The 18,646-nt window shown below is 37.1% G+C and overlaps 1 protein-coding gene and 1 non-coding gene across 2 annotated transcripts in view; one reads left to right on the top strand and one right to left on the bottom strand.

Moving 5' to 3' along the window:
• LOC140936684 (uncharacterized) overlaps positions 1 to 18,646 on the bottom strand; it is a 34,797-nt gene that overhangs the window by 9,555 nt on the left and 6,596 nt on the right. Inside the window, exons 3-9 of the mRNA XM_073386174.1 lie at positions 16,863 to 17,174; positions 12,398 to 12,490; positions 9,706 to 10,002; positions 6,544 to 6,739; positions 4,222 to 4,427; positions 3,358 to 3,542; positions 1,461 to 1,868 (exon numbers count right to left, since the gene is read on the bottom strand). Coding sequence (XP_073242275.1) covers positions 1,461 to 1,868; positions 3,358 to 3,542; positions 4,222 to 4,427; positions 6,544 to 6,739; positions 9,706 to 10,002; positions 12,398 to 12,490; positions 16,863 to 17,174 — 1,697 coding nt within the window. The remainder of the gene's footprint in view (positions 1 to 1,460; positions 1,869 to 3,357; positions 3,543 to 4,221; positions 4,428 to 6,543; positions 6,740 to 9,705; positions 10,003 to 12,397; positions 12,491 to 16,862; positions 17,175 to 18,646) is intronic.
• On the top strand, positions 395 to 468 carry Trnas-aga (transfer RNA serine (anticodon AGA)). Its single transcript has one exon. It is a non-coding gene; the product is annotated as a tRNA-Ser (tRNA).

Here is an 18,646-nt window from a genome sequence, read left to right as displayed (position 1 = left end):
CGAAATATTAGCTACAAACATGGCAATAACAGCAAGAAGACAACTCGAAGTCACATTAATACCAACCAACCTATGCCACTGATATTAATATTTAAAGGAAAATAAAGGGAGATGTAAAGAATCAACCATAAGAGGACACAGAAAAAATCTGAGCCCCAGATGGGATTCGAACCCACGACCCTCCGTGACCCTCCATCTGGGGCTCAGATTTTTTCTGTGTCCTCTTATGGTTGATTCTTTGGTTGGAGGCTCCTTCATGAGTGAGACATTTCTTACTATTAATGTGACTGTGTGATACAGTTAAGCCTTAATGTGTTGCTTGTGATGGACTGTGTGACTGCGAGATGCGGTTCGCAAGTCCAACCCACAAAAATGACCCTTGCTCGCCAACGAGTCCTCAGTAGCTCAGAGGTTAGAGCATCCGATCTAGAACACGGAGGGTCGTGGGTTCGAATCCCATCTGGGGCTCAGATTTTTCTGTGTCCTCTTATGGTTGATTCTTTACATCTCCCTTTATTGGGAAATTTGGCTGAATTGCGCCTCACTGAACACAAGAATACCTAACTATTGTGCAGTAATGTGATCCTTTTGTGCGTACCGAGATCTTATGCTGTGAAGATTAAAAGTGAATGGTCAAATGGTGTTAATACCTCATTTCCTTGTATTTTTCCCCAAGCAATTGGTGTTAAAACCTCATTTCCTTGTATTTTTCCCCAAGCAATTTTGCAAAAATAATTTTACTTGACTTTATTATGCCTCCGTACCATAGTGAATGCGACAGCCATCAAACAAACTTCAATCGAAAAGGTCTTTACAGAAGGGGAAAATGTATTTCTTTTATCTGTTAAGTAGTATAGTGTATTTATTGCACTTGGCCCATCGGAGTTATTCCTGTATTTCACGAGGAATTCTGTGTGTTGGACAGAGGTGCAAAAATTGTTTTAACCATCATAGCTTCTCTCATCCTCCCCCAACAAAACAAAATCAGGTCAACTGAGTAAGATTTTGTTTCACTGGATCATAATTAAGATATTAAAAATCTTATTTATCTTATTTCGTGCTTAAAAAATTTGCTCAATTAGGGGCTTAAACGACACCGCGATGGCCAACTCAAGAGTCAAGTCACTTCAATGATCCTTGATTTAACTATCCCCTACCACTTAGAAGGAAAATGTGAGAACAAAAGCTGTTTTACATATCGTATTTGCACTCCACCTCTTCCCAAGATGTAGGAAAGATTATTTCTTTAAGTGCTTGTATTTTGCTTGGTTTTGTGCTATTCCCGTATTATGGTCACATCATTTTATTAAATAACAGCAACAAAATAAAAAGTCATCCTTCTAACTTTAAAACAAATTCCAAAGAAACCTTTTCTCTTTCCATATAAAAACGCACTATGATAATTAAATTTCAGTCTATGAGCGGATTTTAGGATGCTTGAGCTAAAAATAATAGCTTACCATCCCTTGTCCTATCTGCCAGGCAAAACAAAGAACATCTTTAGCCGAGAATTCTGAACCATGTGAGCTGTCTTCCTCGGAGCTATTTCCAGGGACACAAACTGAGCTTTGTCCAACAGATTTGACATGATGATCTGCTGAACCCCTTCCTTTATCATCGTCATTTTCGAACGAAACATTTTCATAAAAATGGACATTTTGGATATCTGTTTCCATCGCCTTATCCAGCCTGGAGGAGTCATTACAGCTTACTAGTTCTTGAGAACCATGCTTTAAATCACTCTCAGTGTCTGTTGTAGTGTTGCTTTTAGGCAGTTTGGACTCATCTGTTATGCAAGGCTGGTTTGTCATACTATCCGGTGCAGGGCGTTTACCGCAGTCGTCATCATAGAACCTCTGATAATTTTTCTGTTGAAAGAATTGGAAGAAAATTTAAAAAAAATAATCTCTTACGGTACTTTTACCGTGATTTCAAAGTGGTTGCCCTACATAGCCCGTACGATGAAGATTGCAATATTTCTCTAACTGTTATGGTATTCTTATTCATAAAATCCCGTCCGCCATATTTATCAGTAAGGGGACTGGGAGACATCGCACAAGACTGGACTGTCCAATGTTCTAAAAATTTTATGTACAGCTCTATGTTTTGAATACGTTCCAGTAGAACATATTTACAATTAATGAATGAGGCTCAGTATCTTATGATGAGTTATTATTCATTCAAAATATTTCCCCGATTCTGATTGGCTAAAAGCACGCGTATAATTCACCATAACCAGATACTGATGACCAAATTTGGAAGAATTTTGTGTTTGATGAACCGATGACGTCAAAAGTGCAGTTTTCTTGCAGGTTAATGCACCGTTAACTGAGAAAATCTGGGGACGAGGTTGAGTTGTTTTGGTTGTGAAAACAAAAATGACGGACACTTCACTCGTTTCAAGAGTAAGTACTAGGCGAAATATTAGCTACAAACATGGCAATAACAGCAAGAAGACAACTCGAAGGGCGCCATCTGCTATTTGGAGAATATTTGCGGAGTTGAACAACCCTAAACGTGCATTATCGAAGATGGACTTAGCATCGATGGATCGATGGAGATAAGCATGTTTAGCTCGTTTTTAAACGAAGAATTATTTTGAATGAATAATAAAAATATTATTGAATTCGGCTTTCGAATCATAGAAGAATTATGGAGATCTCGGAGGGTGTTATCCACCTCGGCTTACGACCTCGACGGATAACACCCTCCTCGATCTCCATAATTCTTCAAAAGATACTCAGCCTGCATTCATTAATTGTTAATCATGAAGATCGAGGAAGGTGCTATCCGTCGAAGCCGTAGGTCAGGCGGATAACACCTTCCTCGATCTCCATAATTCTTCATATGATACGAAAGCCGAATTCAATAATTGTTTTATTATTCATTCAAAATAATTCCTAGTTTAAAAACAAAGCTAAAACATGCTCACCTCCATCGATGTTAAGTTCATCTTCGATAGTGCACGTTTAGGGTTGTTCAGCTCCACAAATATTCTCCATATAGCACACGTTGCCCTTCTAGTTGTCTTCTTGCTGTTCTTGCCATGTTTTTACCTATTATTTCGCCTAGTTCTTACTCTTGAAACGAGTAAAATGTCCGCCATTTTTGATTTCACAATCAAAACAACTCAACCTCGTCCTCAGGTCTTTTTGGTTAATGGTGCATTAACCTGCAAGAAAGCTGCACTTTTGACGTCGTCGGTTCATTAAAGGCAAATTCTTCCAAATTTGGTCATCAGTAGCTGGTTATGGCGGATTATGCGTGTGCTTTTAGCCAATCAGAATCGGGGAAATATTTTGAATGAATAATAATCATAATTAATTCTCGACTTGCGTTGGCCTAGCTTACTCTCACCTTTTTTCTCTTGTTTATCAGCCAATGTCGCAGATCGCCATACGGGACATACTCTAGCAGCAGAAAGATTGGGTCATTGTTAACCCAGCAACCTAACATGCTCACAACATTCTTGTGATACCCAATTGATTTCATGATCTCAATTTCTTGCAGAAGCTGTTCTTTGGCGTCTTCGTCTGTTTTGTCTAATGATGAAAAAGGTACAATTTCTATTCTATTACATATTTCCTATACAAGAATCTGATTTCTTTATAAAGGAATCTTTGACTGCCGATCAAGACAAAACAAGCATGTAACGAACAATCATTCTGCATGCCTGCCCTTTCATTTTTTCACGGAAAAAAATCATAACAAAGGAAATGACAGCATCTTTTAATTAAATTAAAACTAAACTGCCACGAACTCAACATTTTTTCCCGCAACATCCTTTCTTCGCTAACAAAGCTCAATAATTCGATGATTCAATCTCCAGTACAATCACTCTGCAGTGAATTAAAAGGGCACAAGCACAATTACCAGGAATCTCTCGGAATCAGATCGTCACTCAGTTGCACGTGGATGTAGATGTTTGTTCTGTTTTTTTTTTTATGTTTTTGTTTTTGGTTTTTTAAATCCGCAAAAGGCTTAAACATCTGAAATAGCAACATGGCTATGACCTAAATCCAAAGCCTGTAATATATTGTTTCCTTAGGTTTTGGCACTGAAAGTAATAACACTACTCTTTTTTTATGATTTTGGTTGGTTATATTTGCTTTGTTTCTATGGCAGCGCGAAGACATTGCATGGTTAATATACAGCCAGCGTTTAATTTCAGGAACATGGAAAATCCATCATTTAGATGTCAAGAGGTGAAATTGAACTCACCTTCTAAGACTTTAATGGCTACAGTCCGACCTTCTTTGAAGTCAACCGTCTGCGTCCTACATTTGTAAAACACTTCGATTCCTGGTGACTCTCTGTAAATGCCTCTGAACACTTTTCCAAATGCACCGCGGCCAATCTCCTCCTTAAATTCTACTTGCCCAGGTAATACTTCCCATCGCAGGAGGGGAATAATGGTTGACTTTGACCTACGTTAAAGAACGTACTCGTCAAAGGTTAAAACTTTACAGGACTAAGCGTGAAATTAAACGGCCATAGCATCTGTATATTTACCGTAATGATTCGATTTAGCGCCCTCCTTTCAAGTAGCGCCGCCTCTCTAATCAACGCCCCACATCAAATGTATCCTAGTCTGTTAATAAGCGCCCCTATTCTAGTAAGCGCTCCCCCCCCCCCCCCCCTACTGTGTAGGCACCCTCATTCCAATAAGCCCTCTTGCTCTGATAAGTTCCTCCATATAAGTTGCGGTGATATCATTGTTAGAGTACATGTATACTGAGATCAGGTAGTACATCAAGCCATAAGCAAATCACGCGAAAATTGTCCCTGACTGAATTACCGAATCGGACGTATAAAATGCTGCACTCGAAAGCCTTGAGGAAAGTCACACTTAAACTATTATCGTTGAATAGACAAGTGACATTTAAAAAATTAAACTTTTTAGTGTTGAAGTCCATCTGATTACGTTGGCCCCATTGATGGAGTTTGTCTAGGTCCTCTTGGAAGTAAATCAGATCTTCATCACAGTCAGTTACTCTAAACAAAAAAAAAGGGATTTTATCCTTGTCTGATCGCTATAGCATTTTCACCAATGGTTGACTATGGATTGAAATTTGTCAAAATGTAGGTTTTAGTAAAATCGATATTACCATGACAACAATAAACAAAAAACTTTGAAATTGATAAACGGCTAATTTTGCGGGATCTAGAGGGCAGAAATTTCATACTTTAATACCCAAAAATACAAGAACCTGTTTAGCAAGATCAATCAGGTTCTTTTATGAGGGTTACAGATAAATTATGATAAGCAATTAAACAAAAGAGTGTAACTTTGAGTTGTAAATTTAAGTATGTCAACAAGAACATACTGTATTTAACTGCATATAAATTCGAAAATAATCAGTTGCCAAGGTTATAATATAAAAAGACTTTTTGGCGGGCACTAGCTGTAGCGTTTTCACAAATACAACATGACAACAAACTCCTTGTGATTCAGGACGTTTATAGACTTTGTAGCTTCTAGTTTTTACAATTCTCTCTGGTAAATTGATGCTACACCCACTTTTAAATCAGCCAGAAAACCAGCTGCTTAGTGCAAACTAATGCTGAAGTAACTCTAATCTGATTGGTTAAATGATACTCATATAATCATGGCATGAAACCTTCGAGATAATTGCTCTGTCAAAATGGTTTTTCAACCAAAGTCTTCACTATTAAGCTTAAGTCAACCGGCCAGTACAAAACAAGGGGAACAATATAAAAACTACAAGATATTTACTCATATACAAACTTTTCATAATAACAGATAGAACAGTACTAAAATTACAGTTTGAAAATCCTGACTCGTTGTCGATTTTGGAGAGGTGTGTAACTTTTTCTCCGAATGTGATTGGCTAAATATTCTTGTGAATTAACAATGCGGTAATTGCGATGCCAAAAACACAACCTTACGAGTCTCATTACAACACGGGTGGCTAACAATTTCTTACAGGTCATTATAATTACAGCTTGAAGAATCAATACAATGATGTGACGTGGCATTATCTCAACTAATATTATTTAAATATTTTTCATGGAGTTGGTATCAGTTGATCATAAATTACAATTGCCATTGCTTGCATTTCTATTGTTTAACAGTAACATCTATTTACAATTGTGAGTAAATAAAAATGTTATATATTTTTCTGGTAATCAACAAGCTATTATCTCCTTCATAAAAATTAAGAACCTAATTAAGAACCTACTTAGCATAAATTGCCATACGTACCCCAAAATACAAGGACCTATCTTGCCAGACTTCAAAAAATGTTGGTTCTTATTAGCGGGTGTTTACTGTATATGTTGGTTTTGGGGTATGGTAATGTATGGTAATGAGTTTAAAGCAAAGGGAAATAAAAGTTGAACCAAGGATAAAATTGAACCACAAAAAAAAATATATCAACGCGTTGTTGCGCACATTCGGCTGTTTGAGGGTGCGAGCGTCGTCAGAGGCAAAAGAGGACTGCAGAGTTGAGTCAGATTTTTGATGCAATACATGGGAGAAAAATTGCAATTAAGGTTTAATGTCACAGTCTAATAAATTACCTTCTCGGTCTTGAGTAAAGCGCTTGTTGCTTATTTTTCTGTGCTTTTCTTCGAAGCCAGAACACCATTAGAAAGACAACCAAAAGGAAGACAGCGACTCCTGCCACCAAACCGGCATACTGCAAAGCAGACAGGCTGCCGCTCATGGAATATGTGGATGGTGGTGAGCTTGATTCTGAAGGTGTGGCTATTCCATCTCGTGAAAGCATAACAAAAAAGAAGCATTACATGAAAACCTAAAGTCCGGCCCCGGGGAGCTGGTACGTATCTTTTCATCTAGTCTTGCGTTCTGATCATCGACCGGACTGTCGACTGTCGACCAACTGTGGTACTGACTGCATTATTATGAATACGCTAGTAGAGTAAGACTTTAAGTTTAAAGGAGTTTAATTTTACTTTTTTGCATAGGTTATTCGCCAGGCTTATTTCTATTCGGAAATTCAAGACATTTCCGATTCCTTTGCCGCACAACCTTTCAGTGAACATTTTAATAGATTTAACTTTAAGGCGTTTCGATACAGTTTTTCAGAGGCCATATTTCTCAATCGCCTTAAAAGTGTATTTTTCCTTGTCCGATCGCTGTAAAATTTTCACCAGTAATTAGTTATGGATTGAAATTTGTGAAAATGTAGTTTTAAATAAAATCGATATTACTATGACAACAATAAACAAAAAACTTTGAAATTGATAAAAGCCGAATTTTGTGTGATCGAGACCGAGCTACTGAAAATCCAACACTGGGAACTTAAAGTTTGGTGTTTAGCAAATAATCTCCGCAAGAAGTAAAAAATTCTGTATGTTCGAATTCGACTAAAAGGAAAATATATTTCAAACCTTAAATTTTCAATACAATATAAAAACTTTATAAATGACTCAAATTACTCTTAAGTAACGTCAGAATGCTGCTAACAATATCATATTTTGATGCTAGGAAATTTTGGTGTATTTTCGTTCATGCGATTTTGAAAACTAACCCGTTTTCTCACCACTTGTATAAACGCAACTTCATTCAAAATTTGGACTTTTAGCGCTTTTTTGTATATCTCTGAAACAACCCGAACGAATATTTTAAAAATATCTTCAGATAATCTTCATAATGTATATAGTAAGGTCTGAAACTTTCATTGAGAGTGATTAACTGCAACATCTTAAAATTTCAAGACAAACCTATCCTACGAACCTGTCAAAAATCTGCGTTACAACATTCACTGTTTTGACGTTATGCTATTTTTTCGAAAATAATGCGCACTATACACACCTCCATAACCAGTACATTTTAGTTTGAATTTATCGCATCTTTTTAATGTAAACCATTGACAATACTCACACTGAAATGTTCTAGTCATGGATATATGTATTGTCCGCATTAATTTGGAAAAATTAGCATAACGTTAAAGCAGTGGATGTTGTGGCGCGGATTTTTGACAGGTTCGTAGGATAGGTTTGTCTTGAAATTTCAAGGTGTTGCATTGAATCACTCTTTAATGAAAGTTTCAAACATTATTATATACATTATGAAGATTATGTGAAGAGATTTTCAAACAATTCGTTCGACTCGTTTCAACGCTAAAAGTCCAAACTTTGAATGAAGTTGCACTTATACATGTGGTGAGAAAACGGGTTAGTTTTTAAGATCGCAAGAACGAAATACACCAAAATTTCCTTGCATCGAAATATGACATTAAGCAGCATTCTGACGCTGCTTAAGAATAATTTGAGTCATTTATAACGTTTTTATTAAATAATCTATCACGGCTATTGAAAATTTATAGTTTGAAAGATACTTTCGTTTTAGTCGAATTCAAACGTACAGAATTTTTTACTTCTTACAGAGGTTATTTGCTAAACACCAAATTTTAAGTTTTTAGTGTTGGATTTTCAGTAGCTCCTCTAGATCCCGCAAAATTAGCCGTTTATCAATTTCAAAGTTTTTTGTTTATTGTTGTCATGGTAATATCGATTTTACTAAAACCTACATTTTGACAAATTTCAATCCATAGTCAACCATTGGTGAAAATGCTATAGCGATCAGACAAGGATAAAATCCCTTTTTTTTTGTTTAGAGTAACTGACTGTGATGAAGATCTGATTTACTTCCAAGAGGACCTAGACAAACTCCATCAATGGGGCCAACGTAATCAGATGGACTTCAACACTAAAAAGTTTAAGATCATAAGAATCACTAGCAAACAAGTACCCTTTACTAACAGTGTGCATATGAATGATATCGTTCTTGAGGAGGTTAAAGAATTTAAGGATCTCGGAATATTGACTGATTGCAGTTTATCCTGGAACTCTCATACTGACATGATTACTGCTAAGGCAAACAGAGTGCTGGGCCTAATAAAAAATACGTGCAAGGATTTCAAGGATAAAGCCACTTTAAAGACCTTGTTTTGTTCCCTCCTCAGATCTAATTTGGAATACTGTTCAGTTGTCTGGTCTCCCTTCACAAAGAGAAACATAGACAAACTTGAAAGAATTCAACGTAGGGCAACCAAGTTTATTCTTAAATCCAATGATCAATACGATATTCGTTTAAGAGAGCTCAATTTGTTAACCCTTGAACAGAGACGTTTCTTATTTGATATCACTTTCTTGTTTAAGGCCCTCAATGGCTATATGGATGTGGATTTTTCTCAATTTTTGGATTTTTATTGTCAAGAGGATCGCTACTCGTTTCGACACTTTGATAATAGATCATTAAAGAAGAGATTTGCGAGGACAAATGTACTTAAAAACAGTTTCTTTCATGGGATAGTGGATAAATGGAACATTCTGCCGTATGAGATCCCCTCTGCTTCAAATGTCTACATTTTTAAATCCAAAGTTATGAGATTTTTATTGCAATGTAAATAATATACATTAGCTTGTATTTTTTTTAAAGTAATAATACTGCTACAGGTAGTGTTTTTTTTTTTTTTTTTTTTTACATATATACATACATATATATTTTTTATATTTTTTATCATAATTTATCCTAAATAAGGTGATTTGTTTTTATATGGGGTCGCTGTAACTCTTTTACAAATCGTCCTTATGGCCTTTACCTTACTTACTGCCATTAAAATTGTAATAAATAAACAAATAAATGAAGCGATTGAAAAATATCGGTATGGCCTCTGAAAAACTATATCGAAACACCTTAAGTCAAACTCTAACCTGAATTTGTTGTAATTTCCAGTGTTTTTGATCTGTTACTTTCTCCCAACTCATTCCAGGCAGACACTTCGATCACATACCGCGAGTTACATTTTAACGGCAGAATGAACGCATTCTCTTCGAGATCATTTATTTCATGCCATATTGCCTCTTGCTTGTCTTCATAACTCAGTCTGTAGTAAACTGAGTACTTGGTCAGCGGACATCCGTTATCAGCAGGGGTGCTCCATGTAAGGTTGACGTTGCAGCTTAATGTTTTGGTTTTCTCCATCTGTATAGTAGGAGGTAATGGTACGCCTGTAATTGGTCAGGTTAAAAGAGAGTTAATTAGCGGTTCCGCTAAGAGAAATGAAACGAGACCAGAAAAAGAGAGAACTGATTTAGGGAATTTCTCTATTCATTTAGATAAGTTACTTAACCCAATTAAATGAAATTAATTGAAATTAAAAGCTTTGGAAACAGGGACAGATGCTCAGATTAGCAGACTGAGAATCTTGAAACATAAGTTCATGAACTAATAAAAACGACCTTTCGAAACCTCGACGGCCACGCAGTGAAGTTCATGTGAAAAACATGTGAATTTTTCACAGGAATTTCACAGAGTTTTCACATTTTTTTTCACATATTATTTCACAGAGATGTGAAATGATATGTGAAATAATCATGTGAAATACCTGTGAAACGGGCTCCACGTTCTTACATAGTATTTCCACAAGATGTGATGTGAAATATCATGTGAAAAGCATGTGAAACACAGCTTACAAGGATAGATTAACCACCTTCCAGTGCAAATAGCTGTGAAATTTTCTTACCATGTGAAATACCATGTGTAATGGGTGTGATCTGTGAAAAACCATGTGAAATGATTATTATTTGAAACTGCAAACAGCCTGAGAAAGGTTAAAGAAATATAAATATATATCAAAATATAATGAAGTACACTCATTAGTGAGAATAGATACATTTTAATAAAATATTTACATGCATACAGCAACAATCATGTATATGTTAGAGGTCAAAATTAAATTTTGCGCTAAATTAAGGAACTAACTTTATTACTAATGATTAAGACAAAATCACGTTCATGTAAGAGTGTGGACAGCTAACAACACCCACAAAATATATGTGCTGGGTTTGACTATAACCCTCCGTTACAAAATTTGTAATGCTTAATTTTGGGCTCACGGATTAAACGTTGACATTAAAATATTCTTACAAGGTTCATGGACTTTTCATGGCACTGTAATGACCCATAAGGGCGCTGCATGTCTCGCATGTTTAAGTAGGGTACATGCTCTTTTGAACGCTGATTGGTCGACGGAGTAGTTACATTGTTTGAGGTACTGTTTACGAATGACAGGCAAAAGACAAAAGGCTACAAAGGTTAAATGTAAACGCGCTGAATCTCTATCAAAACAATCAATATCTGCGAAATATAGTCTCTCTAGAAGAAACATTTGAGTTTTGCCCGGGGGGGGGGGGGGGAATTTGGCTGGAGCTCGTTCGCAGATGAGCACAACACTTTGCCAAAATCGACCAGGGGAAACGTAAAATTGAACATATTTGCATTTGGATCCCCATGACTATTATTATGTAAACATTGATTTATGTCATCAGTATGGAACTTCTGCCGCTGAGTTGCAGACGTTCCTCTGAGGGAAACGTCCTCAGAGGCGAATTGAAGAGCCAGGAGAAACGGCTGTTTTCCCAGGCTATACAGACCTCGTCACGGTTTTCGACGCCATCTTGACAAGTAAGCAAACGTGTGAGAAATTACAGTGTTTGTATGAGAATCTAATGTCGAATAATTTCCGTAAAATGGCTGTTTTGAAAAACATATGACTCGTTAACTAAAGCTACAAAACAAAGGATTGTGCTAAAAAATTTGGAGGGTGTACTTGTGCTTAAATTTCTCCAGAGGCTTGCTTTAGATTTTCCATATGTTTGTCTGTAATTTTTCCCGGGACTTTCTTATAGACAAAATGTATAGAAAATTTAAAAAAGTGGTTCTAGGTCTTCTAGCACATTTGACGCCCTCATTTTTTTCAGTAGAATCCTTAGGAGTGAAGCTTTAGTTTACAATTCATATTTTTTTCAGAACAGCCGTTCTACAGAAATTATTCAACGTTAGATACTCATACAAACACTGAAATTTCCCACGCGTTTGCCTACTCGTCAAGATGGCGTCGACAACCGTGACAAGGTCTAATATAATGTTTATCAATTTTCTTATATATTTGAAGGTAAAATACTCTCTTTATTCTGGCATCTTAAATCTGTTCTATTCTAAATACCCATCCCAGAAAATTTGATAATCACGTGACCGTACACCGACCGCCCGCCCGCCCGCCCGAGCGACCGTCCGTCCGCACCACAGGAAAACCAATGTTATACTTTCACACTTTCTAACTACTAGGCATAAATAGATTGTGCTCGGCAACTTTTGAGCAACTTTTAGCGTTTTCAGCAACTTTTTGTACTGCGAGCAACTTAGAGCAAATTTTGCCTTCCTTGGCAACTTATGAGTCAACAAATAGTTAAAAACTGACCAAACCATCAAAAAGGTCTTCATTAAAATGTTTTTATTAAAGCTGGTCAAAACTAAGGATGTCGTACGTTCTTACAAATAATTTATAAAATAACAGGTGCGCCCACGAACTGGACAGCAGCTATCTATCTAACGGGCGCTTACATCCAGCGGTTATTCGCTCCAACAATAGAGCTTCCCGCCCGCTATCTTGGTATTTGCTGCAGTGCGAGGCATCACGATTAGAAGCTGAAATGTCTGACGAGGAAAATGAAATAATACAGATATTGACCCTATTGAGGCTACCATAGCCGCTGAGGCAACTCTAAGTAGTCCTGTAAGAGCTGCAATTTCTAGAAGTTTAACGATCAACAAGACAATGTCCTAGAGGACTACCTTGAGGCTTCAGTTATGATAAGATACAACAATTCAAAGAGGCTGTAAACTTTAAAGTTTACGACCTCTTTGCTTTGTGGTATCTTATCATGATAAGATAAGATAAAGGCTGTAAACTTGATCACTGTCTAAAGTTTATAGTCAGCAGTCAGTGATGTCTAAAGCACACATTGTGACGTTTATTCATTAGAAACGTCATTAGAAAATACTTTCTATTATTAGTTACGCTGAGCTTAAAGATTATATTGATCACAACAAATGTTGTAAAAAATTCTCTACGTCGCTTGTCAAAGTCAGAAATCCGATTTCGGATGGCATCGTTTTGGTTTTCACCTTGCTTAATGCGTAAGAGGGTTCAAAAGTCTCAAGCGATTTTGGCCTTACTTGATAGCTTTCGGGAGCTGCATCTCGAATGGTAAGCCTGAGTAATTAATGTATTTGATGTTTGTTTTTTTAATATATCTAATTTCATAAAGTCGAGCACAGTTTATGCAGCAAGTTTATGCACGTTTGAAAGATTTGAGACAATGATCTGACCTAGTATCAGGTCTGATATAAGCTTACAGAACTGTAAAAAGCCTTTAGATATATTTTCTCACCGCAAATAGAAAGAAAACCTTCCGCAGAATATTTAGTTATAAATTTGGCTGTTGAAACAAAACTTTGAGCGATTTTCTTGCCTCGAGTTCATCTTTGAAAAAAGCAAACACCGGGAGGCCGGCTTAAAACATAAAATTAAGCTTTAAGCTTTAAGACTCAGGATTTACAGAAACACTTTACTTATACCTGTCGTCGAGATCGAATGAAAATTGTTGTCTCTGTAAATGTTTCACTGAATTATATTTCTTTTGTTGATTGTTAGTAGTCTCTCTTGCAATTTTAATCGCTGTGCCGTTTCATTGTTTTCAGTCGTTCATGAACATCGCATGCAGGAGTACTCAAAATGCCGCGCGTATCAAACGCTTTTTAAGATTACACATCGTTATAAAACCATTAAATAAAAAAATAAGCATAATAAATTCTTTATTATGTTGAAGAGTAACTCTATTAATGTTCACTGCAAATTTGGCGCTCGTCAAATGTGAGAACCGGCTGACCGTACTTTTGGTGATTTTGGAAATTTTTTGAACGTTTTCGCTAAAAGCCCATGATTGATCGCCCTGAATATTGACTGAGTGGAATTTGTCTTGACAAATTGTGAAATACTGCATTCTGTCCGAGGTCTGTATGATAAATTGTACTGTTTCACCTCAGATGTGATGCATAAAAAATATAAACAGGTTGGTTTACACACCCCCAGATTTGTTGGTAAGATTTTGTAAAGTAAACTTGTCGAAAGCAAAAAATTCGGCCTGTTTTGTTTTCCAGGCCTTAAATTTACTGTGATCAAGAGTCATTATCACATGGCTCTTGAATGTGATCGAAGATGATTGCTATTTTTTTGAGTGTACATATATTTAATTACGCGATGTAGGATGTTTCACTCTAAAAACACTTAGCCTTTCCGTCAAAAGTCACATGAATGTGCCCTTAAGTTAACTGATTTGTGGATTACAAGTTTATTGTTTGATTTAAATCATAAATTTATTAATGGGAGCTTCGCTTTTAGCCCTGGCTAAATCTATAAATTATACTTGACAAGTCGGTGTCTGCCAGACTATTTTGTACAGTGGAGTGTAAGCGTATTCAGGTAGGATTCCATCTACCATTTGCAACAAAGACTACAGCCGATGATGTCTCCAGGAAACAAAAAGGAACCAATGAATGGTATATCATTGCATCTCCCCCTAAAGTTTCTTGTTCACATCGGCAAGATTTAACTCAAATCTACAGCTTCATAATTAGTATAAGTGTCGAAATAGTCTTCCATCAGATGACCCATGTGTTCAACGAACCACAGTCGGCAGGAACATACCTTTACCTTCCACAATCCAGCTGACTTACCGCTCTCCAACTTGATTGGAAACACGCTTCATATGAACAACAAAACAAATGAACAATCCGCCTATAAAATAATGTCGATTTCGGGTGCAAAATATATAAACTCCTGTTGGAAAGTCCGCGTGAATTTGAATTGATCCAACGGAAGGCGCACGTGACCATTGGAGTCACTTAGTGGGAGACTGTTAACCAGTAAGTTAAACATCAAACATGGAAACATGGCGGGTAATCCGTTCGGTGATCGAGTTTAGTGAGTCTAAAAAGCAGTCGTTTTAAGAGCTGAATGAAATATTCCACGACGAAAAATTTGCATTGTTTTTTGAAAGAAACGATGGCCTTAATTACTTACTCAGCTTCAACGAAAAACGAGTTGTGAACATTGTTTGGACTAGCTCAGGTACGAGTCAAGACCAGTTGTTTTATACTACATACACTTGTGGGTCAAAAGCTTTTTTCCGGTAAAAAAATTCACACAAAATATGTCAAAATTTATGGAGCGATCGTTGTGATCGCTGTGGTACATGTAGACTTCAGTTTTATGGACAGAGATTTAGTAACTCGAATGAGATTACAACATGTAAGATCATTTTTTTAGCAGTAAATTAATCCCAGGTATGGAATCCAAGCCGTGTTGAAGAGTGTTCTTTGTCATCAGGCAAATCAATGGGAGAATGGACTATATTTTAGGCAAAACGACCACATACAAAATTAATATGTATTAACAAATTACTGTAGGATTTGACACATTTTTTTCACAGGGCTGCATCAACCTCAGAATTCACCCTTATTTGTCAGGTTGTTTCATATGCTTTTTTAGGCCCATAATAGAAACTTAGAATTTCACAATTTTTTCACAGGGTAGCTTTCATATTTTAAAGCAGTGATTTTGATTTCGCAGGATGTTTCTTACGATCAAGGGATATTTCACACGTTGTTTCACACGGCTTTTTCAGTTCGAAAAAGTATGTTACAATTTCACATATTCTTTCACAGGGTAGAATCAATCTCATAATTTTGTGCAAGAAGGACTTTTCATTTCACAGGGTGTTTCACAGGATGTTTCACATCCATAAAAGTTTCACATGGTTTTCACATGAACTTCACATAGGCTTCACAGGGTTGCTCCCAGTAGTAACGATGGCGGTAACGGGAAGGTCAAAATAGTAATAGGTTTAATAAGCAAAAAGAAAACTTTGCTGACGACCTGCACGTGCATCACATTTTCTGTAAATTTGTTTGCCACTCTGAATAGCTACGATCTAAACTGCGAATAGCCGTTGAATCGTGCCAAACACTCCGCTCGAAATTGGAAACAATACAGGGCTAATCTGTAAATACTCTCCATGCATAACATGCAAGACTTAATCACAAGGTCACGTTAACTTGAAAAGATGAGAAATATCGAAAAAGGGAACCCAGTCGCTACACCACATTCTTCTGTTTGGGACGTACTTACGAGGTGCATTCGCCCATTTTCATAACTACTGTTTGAACAAGTTAAGCCCACCTCTACTTTTAAAATACTTTAAGAATCCTAGAGACCTATACATCACTGTTCTCTCGATTAGCAATCGTCAACGGATACCCCACCTCTCAGCATTTCGGCTTGGCAGCTGCCATTATCACCTTTCTTTCAGTCTTAAAACACTGTACTCCTTAAGCTATCGCGTCCAGAAATTCCTCCACGTTATTAATCTGTTAATGATTTCCTCTTTTCCAACGGCCCAGGAGGGAAAGCGTGAAAGTAGTATAGGGAGTACCATATTAATTTATCTGTTTCTTTTTTAAGTGGAATCTCATTATAGTGAAGCGGAATACACGACGACGTCATAGTGTTTTTCCTTTATCTTATGAATAAAATACGGGGGAATCTCATTTAGATAACTACTAAGTCGGCCACACCCGAATCTTGACATTCATTAAGATAAGGCCGTGTGCTAACCTGTTGGATAGGTTTCCTAGTTATATTTCTTATCGATAGTAAGAAAAGTGTGACTGCAAATTAAAGAAATCTACAAAAGAGTGTGCTGCACGTACAAAGTTGTTGTTTTTCTAATCTACATCTATTGCTTCTTTGCTGTTCGGCGTCGCCTTCGCCGTCGTCGTTGCTTAAGCATCCTATTAAACGACGCGACCGACATTAGTCTTGCATTAAAAGTAAAAGAAACTTTGCAGCCCCTTTAAGGATCATGCATCCTCCTTTTATGTAAACATGAGATAAATTAGTACCAAATTACAGCGAAGCTTGTCCTGGGCTGAGAAATCAAAAACTATGAATTATACCCAAACTTACCTCTCCTAACTTTGAAGTTCCATATCCGGCTGTCACTAAAACTGCTCTCAGTGCTGTCAGTGCTTGCATTTGCAGCACTAAGTGAAGTAACTGCAACTTCATACTCCTTCCAACAACCCAGGTACAAGGTGTGGTTCGTACAATTTTTGTCCACGGTTACGGAGTTCCAAGGACTAGTCTCTGCCAATGAAACCTTTCTGTAGTAGACTTTATACCGCAATACAAAACACGCCCCATTCAGCGGTGGTTCCCATATAATAACAACGGTTTCTCCTGCTACTTCCTTGTCTTTGTTCAAAATTATAGGGACACCTGAATAAAATAAGTGATGTTAAAGATCTTGAGACTGAAGCAAGGGTGATAATACAATCATATGAGCACCTTTTTTTGGAAAGTTAAAACTGCTTTTTGTTGGAATCATGTATACTTCTTTTTTACAGTAAAGCAGACAGTTTTTTCTTATTTTTATTAATTCATTTACTTATTTGTCTCTTCGGAAAAAAGTAATGAGAATATTACGGACCCCGTAATACACGGACATCAGCCTTGGAAATTCTTCGTAAAGAAAACCCTGCGTGCCGAGTCTAGTGGGCTTTAATCAGACTTACGATGTCTACCAAATCACGGTTTGTTAAATTACTTGAATCCTAGCGAATTTAATCACAGGTGACCCAGGCTCACTGTTTGTGTCACTTACGGGTTTCATAACATGAGAAAATATAAAGAACATATTGGGCGAAGTTTAGGTCTGGAAATTTGTTAGAAAATGGAAATAAAAACCCATGAAACTTACCATGTAACGAGTTGTTGTTGTCCTTAATATGCACACGAAGTTTTGAGAAAAATAGTCTGTTTCATCTTTCCTACATGGTATAGTGGCAAGGTAGAAGGCTGACGGCAGCGTCGCAGCTCCGATCGACCCTAGACCAGCACGATTTTTTTCGCTAAAATCGAATCCATTCGCTGAATAAACACGCCAGGCTCGTGGAACATGAATTTGTCATAACCTTGAAACCAATGAAGCTTCTCCAGCTAGCAATGCGAAGCCAGCAGGCTCCGTAGAGTACGTTAACCTTCTAAAGTGGGGGTTCAAAGCCGTTAGGATCACAACTGGTCCAATTCAAAAATGGCAGTGAGCTCGGGGCGCCTGGTGACGAGTATAATAAGTCCCCGTAAAGGAGTTAATTCTTTGAGCACTCTGGGACTTCCCTCCACTGGGACTTAATATACTCGTCCCTAGGCGCCCCCAGCTCCCTTTGACCAGTTGTGATCCTAACGGTTTCGGGCCGCCATTGTGGTTACATTTCTCTTAGCCAAACTTTTTCCGTATTTGGACAATCCAGATTGTTTGGATTTTCGTGCTAGCTGGAACAAAAATGTGAAATAAGATTGATCCATACAGGAGCAGCCTGCCGCTCCGATCTTCTTCTCAATTTCAACGCATCGTTTTTTACTTCTTTCTGCTAAAAGCATCTTCTCGTGGAGAAACGGAAGGAAAATTAGCTCTTTAAGTAGTGGTGGTTCATACTGGAACTCATTAACTTGAAATTATCTGGAATTTGATTCAAGAAAATTCAGAAGACAAGGACGAATTCTCAAGCGCTGAGAAGCGCGTTCTAAACGCAAACAGACATTGGACAGTATAGTTTTACAGTGAGAAAATCTAAGCGACTTCACTTCCTAACGGATTTAGAGTGACAGTAGAACTTGACTTAAATATACTACAATCCTTTAGCGGCATAGAACAACGGGGGAATATAAATAACTTTTGCGTGGACTAACCT

Source organism: Porites lutea, chromosome 5, assembly GCF_958299795.1.
Source record: "Porites lutea chromosome 5, jaPorLute2.1, whole genome shotgun sequence".
NCBI classification, from domain to species: domain Eukaryota; kingdom Metazoa; phylum Cnidaria; class Anthozoa; order Scleractinia; family Poritidae; genus Porites; species Porites lutea.
This window is presented reverse-complemented; position numbering and strand designations above follow the sequence as displayed.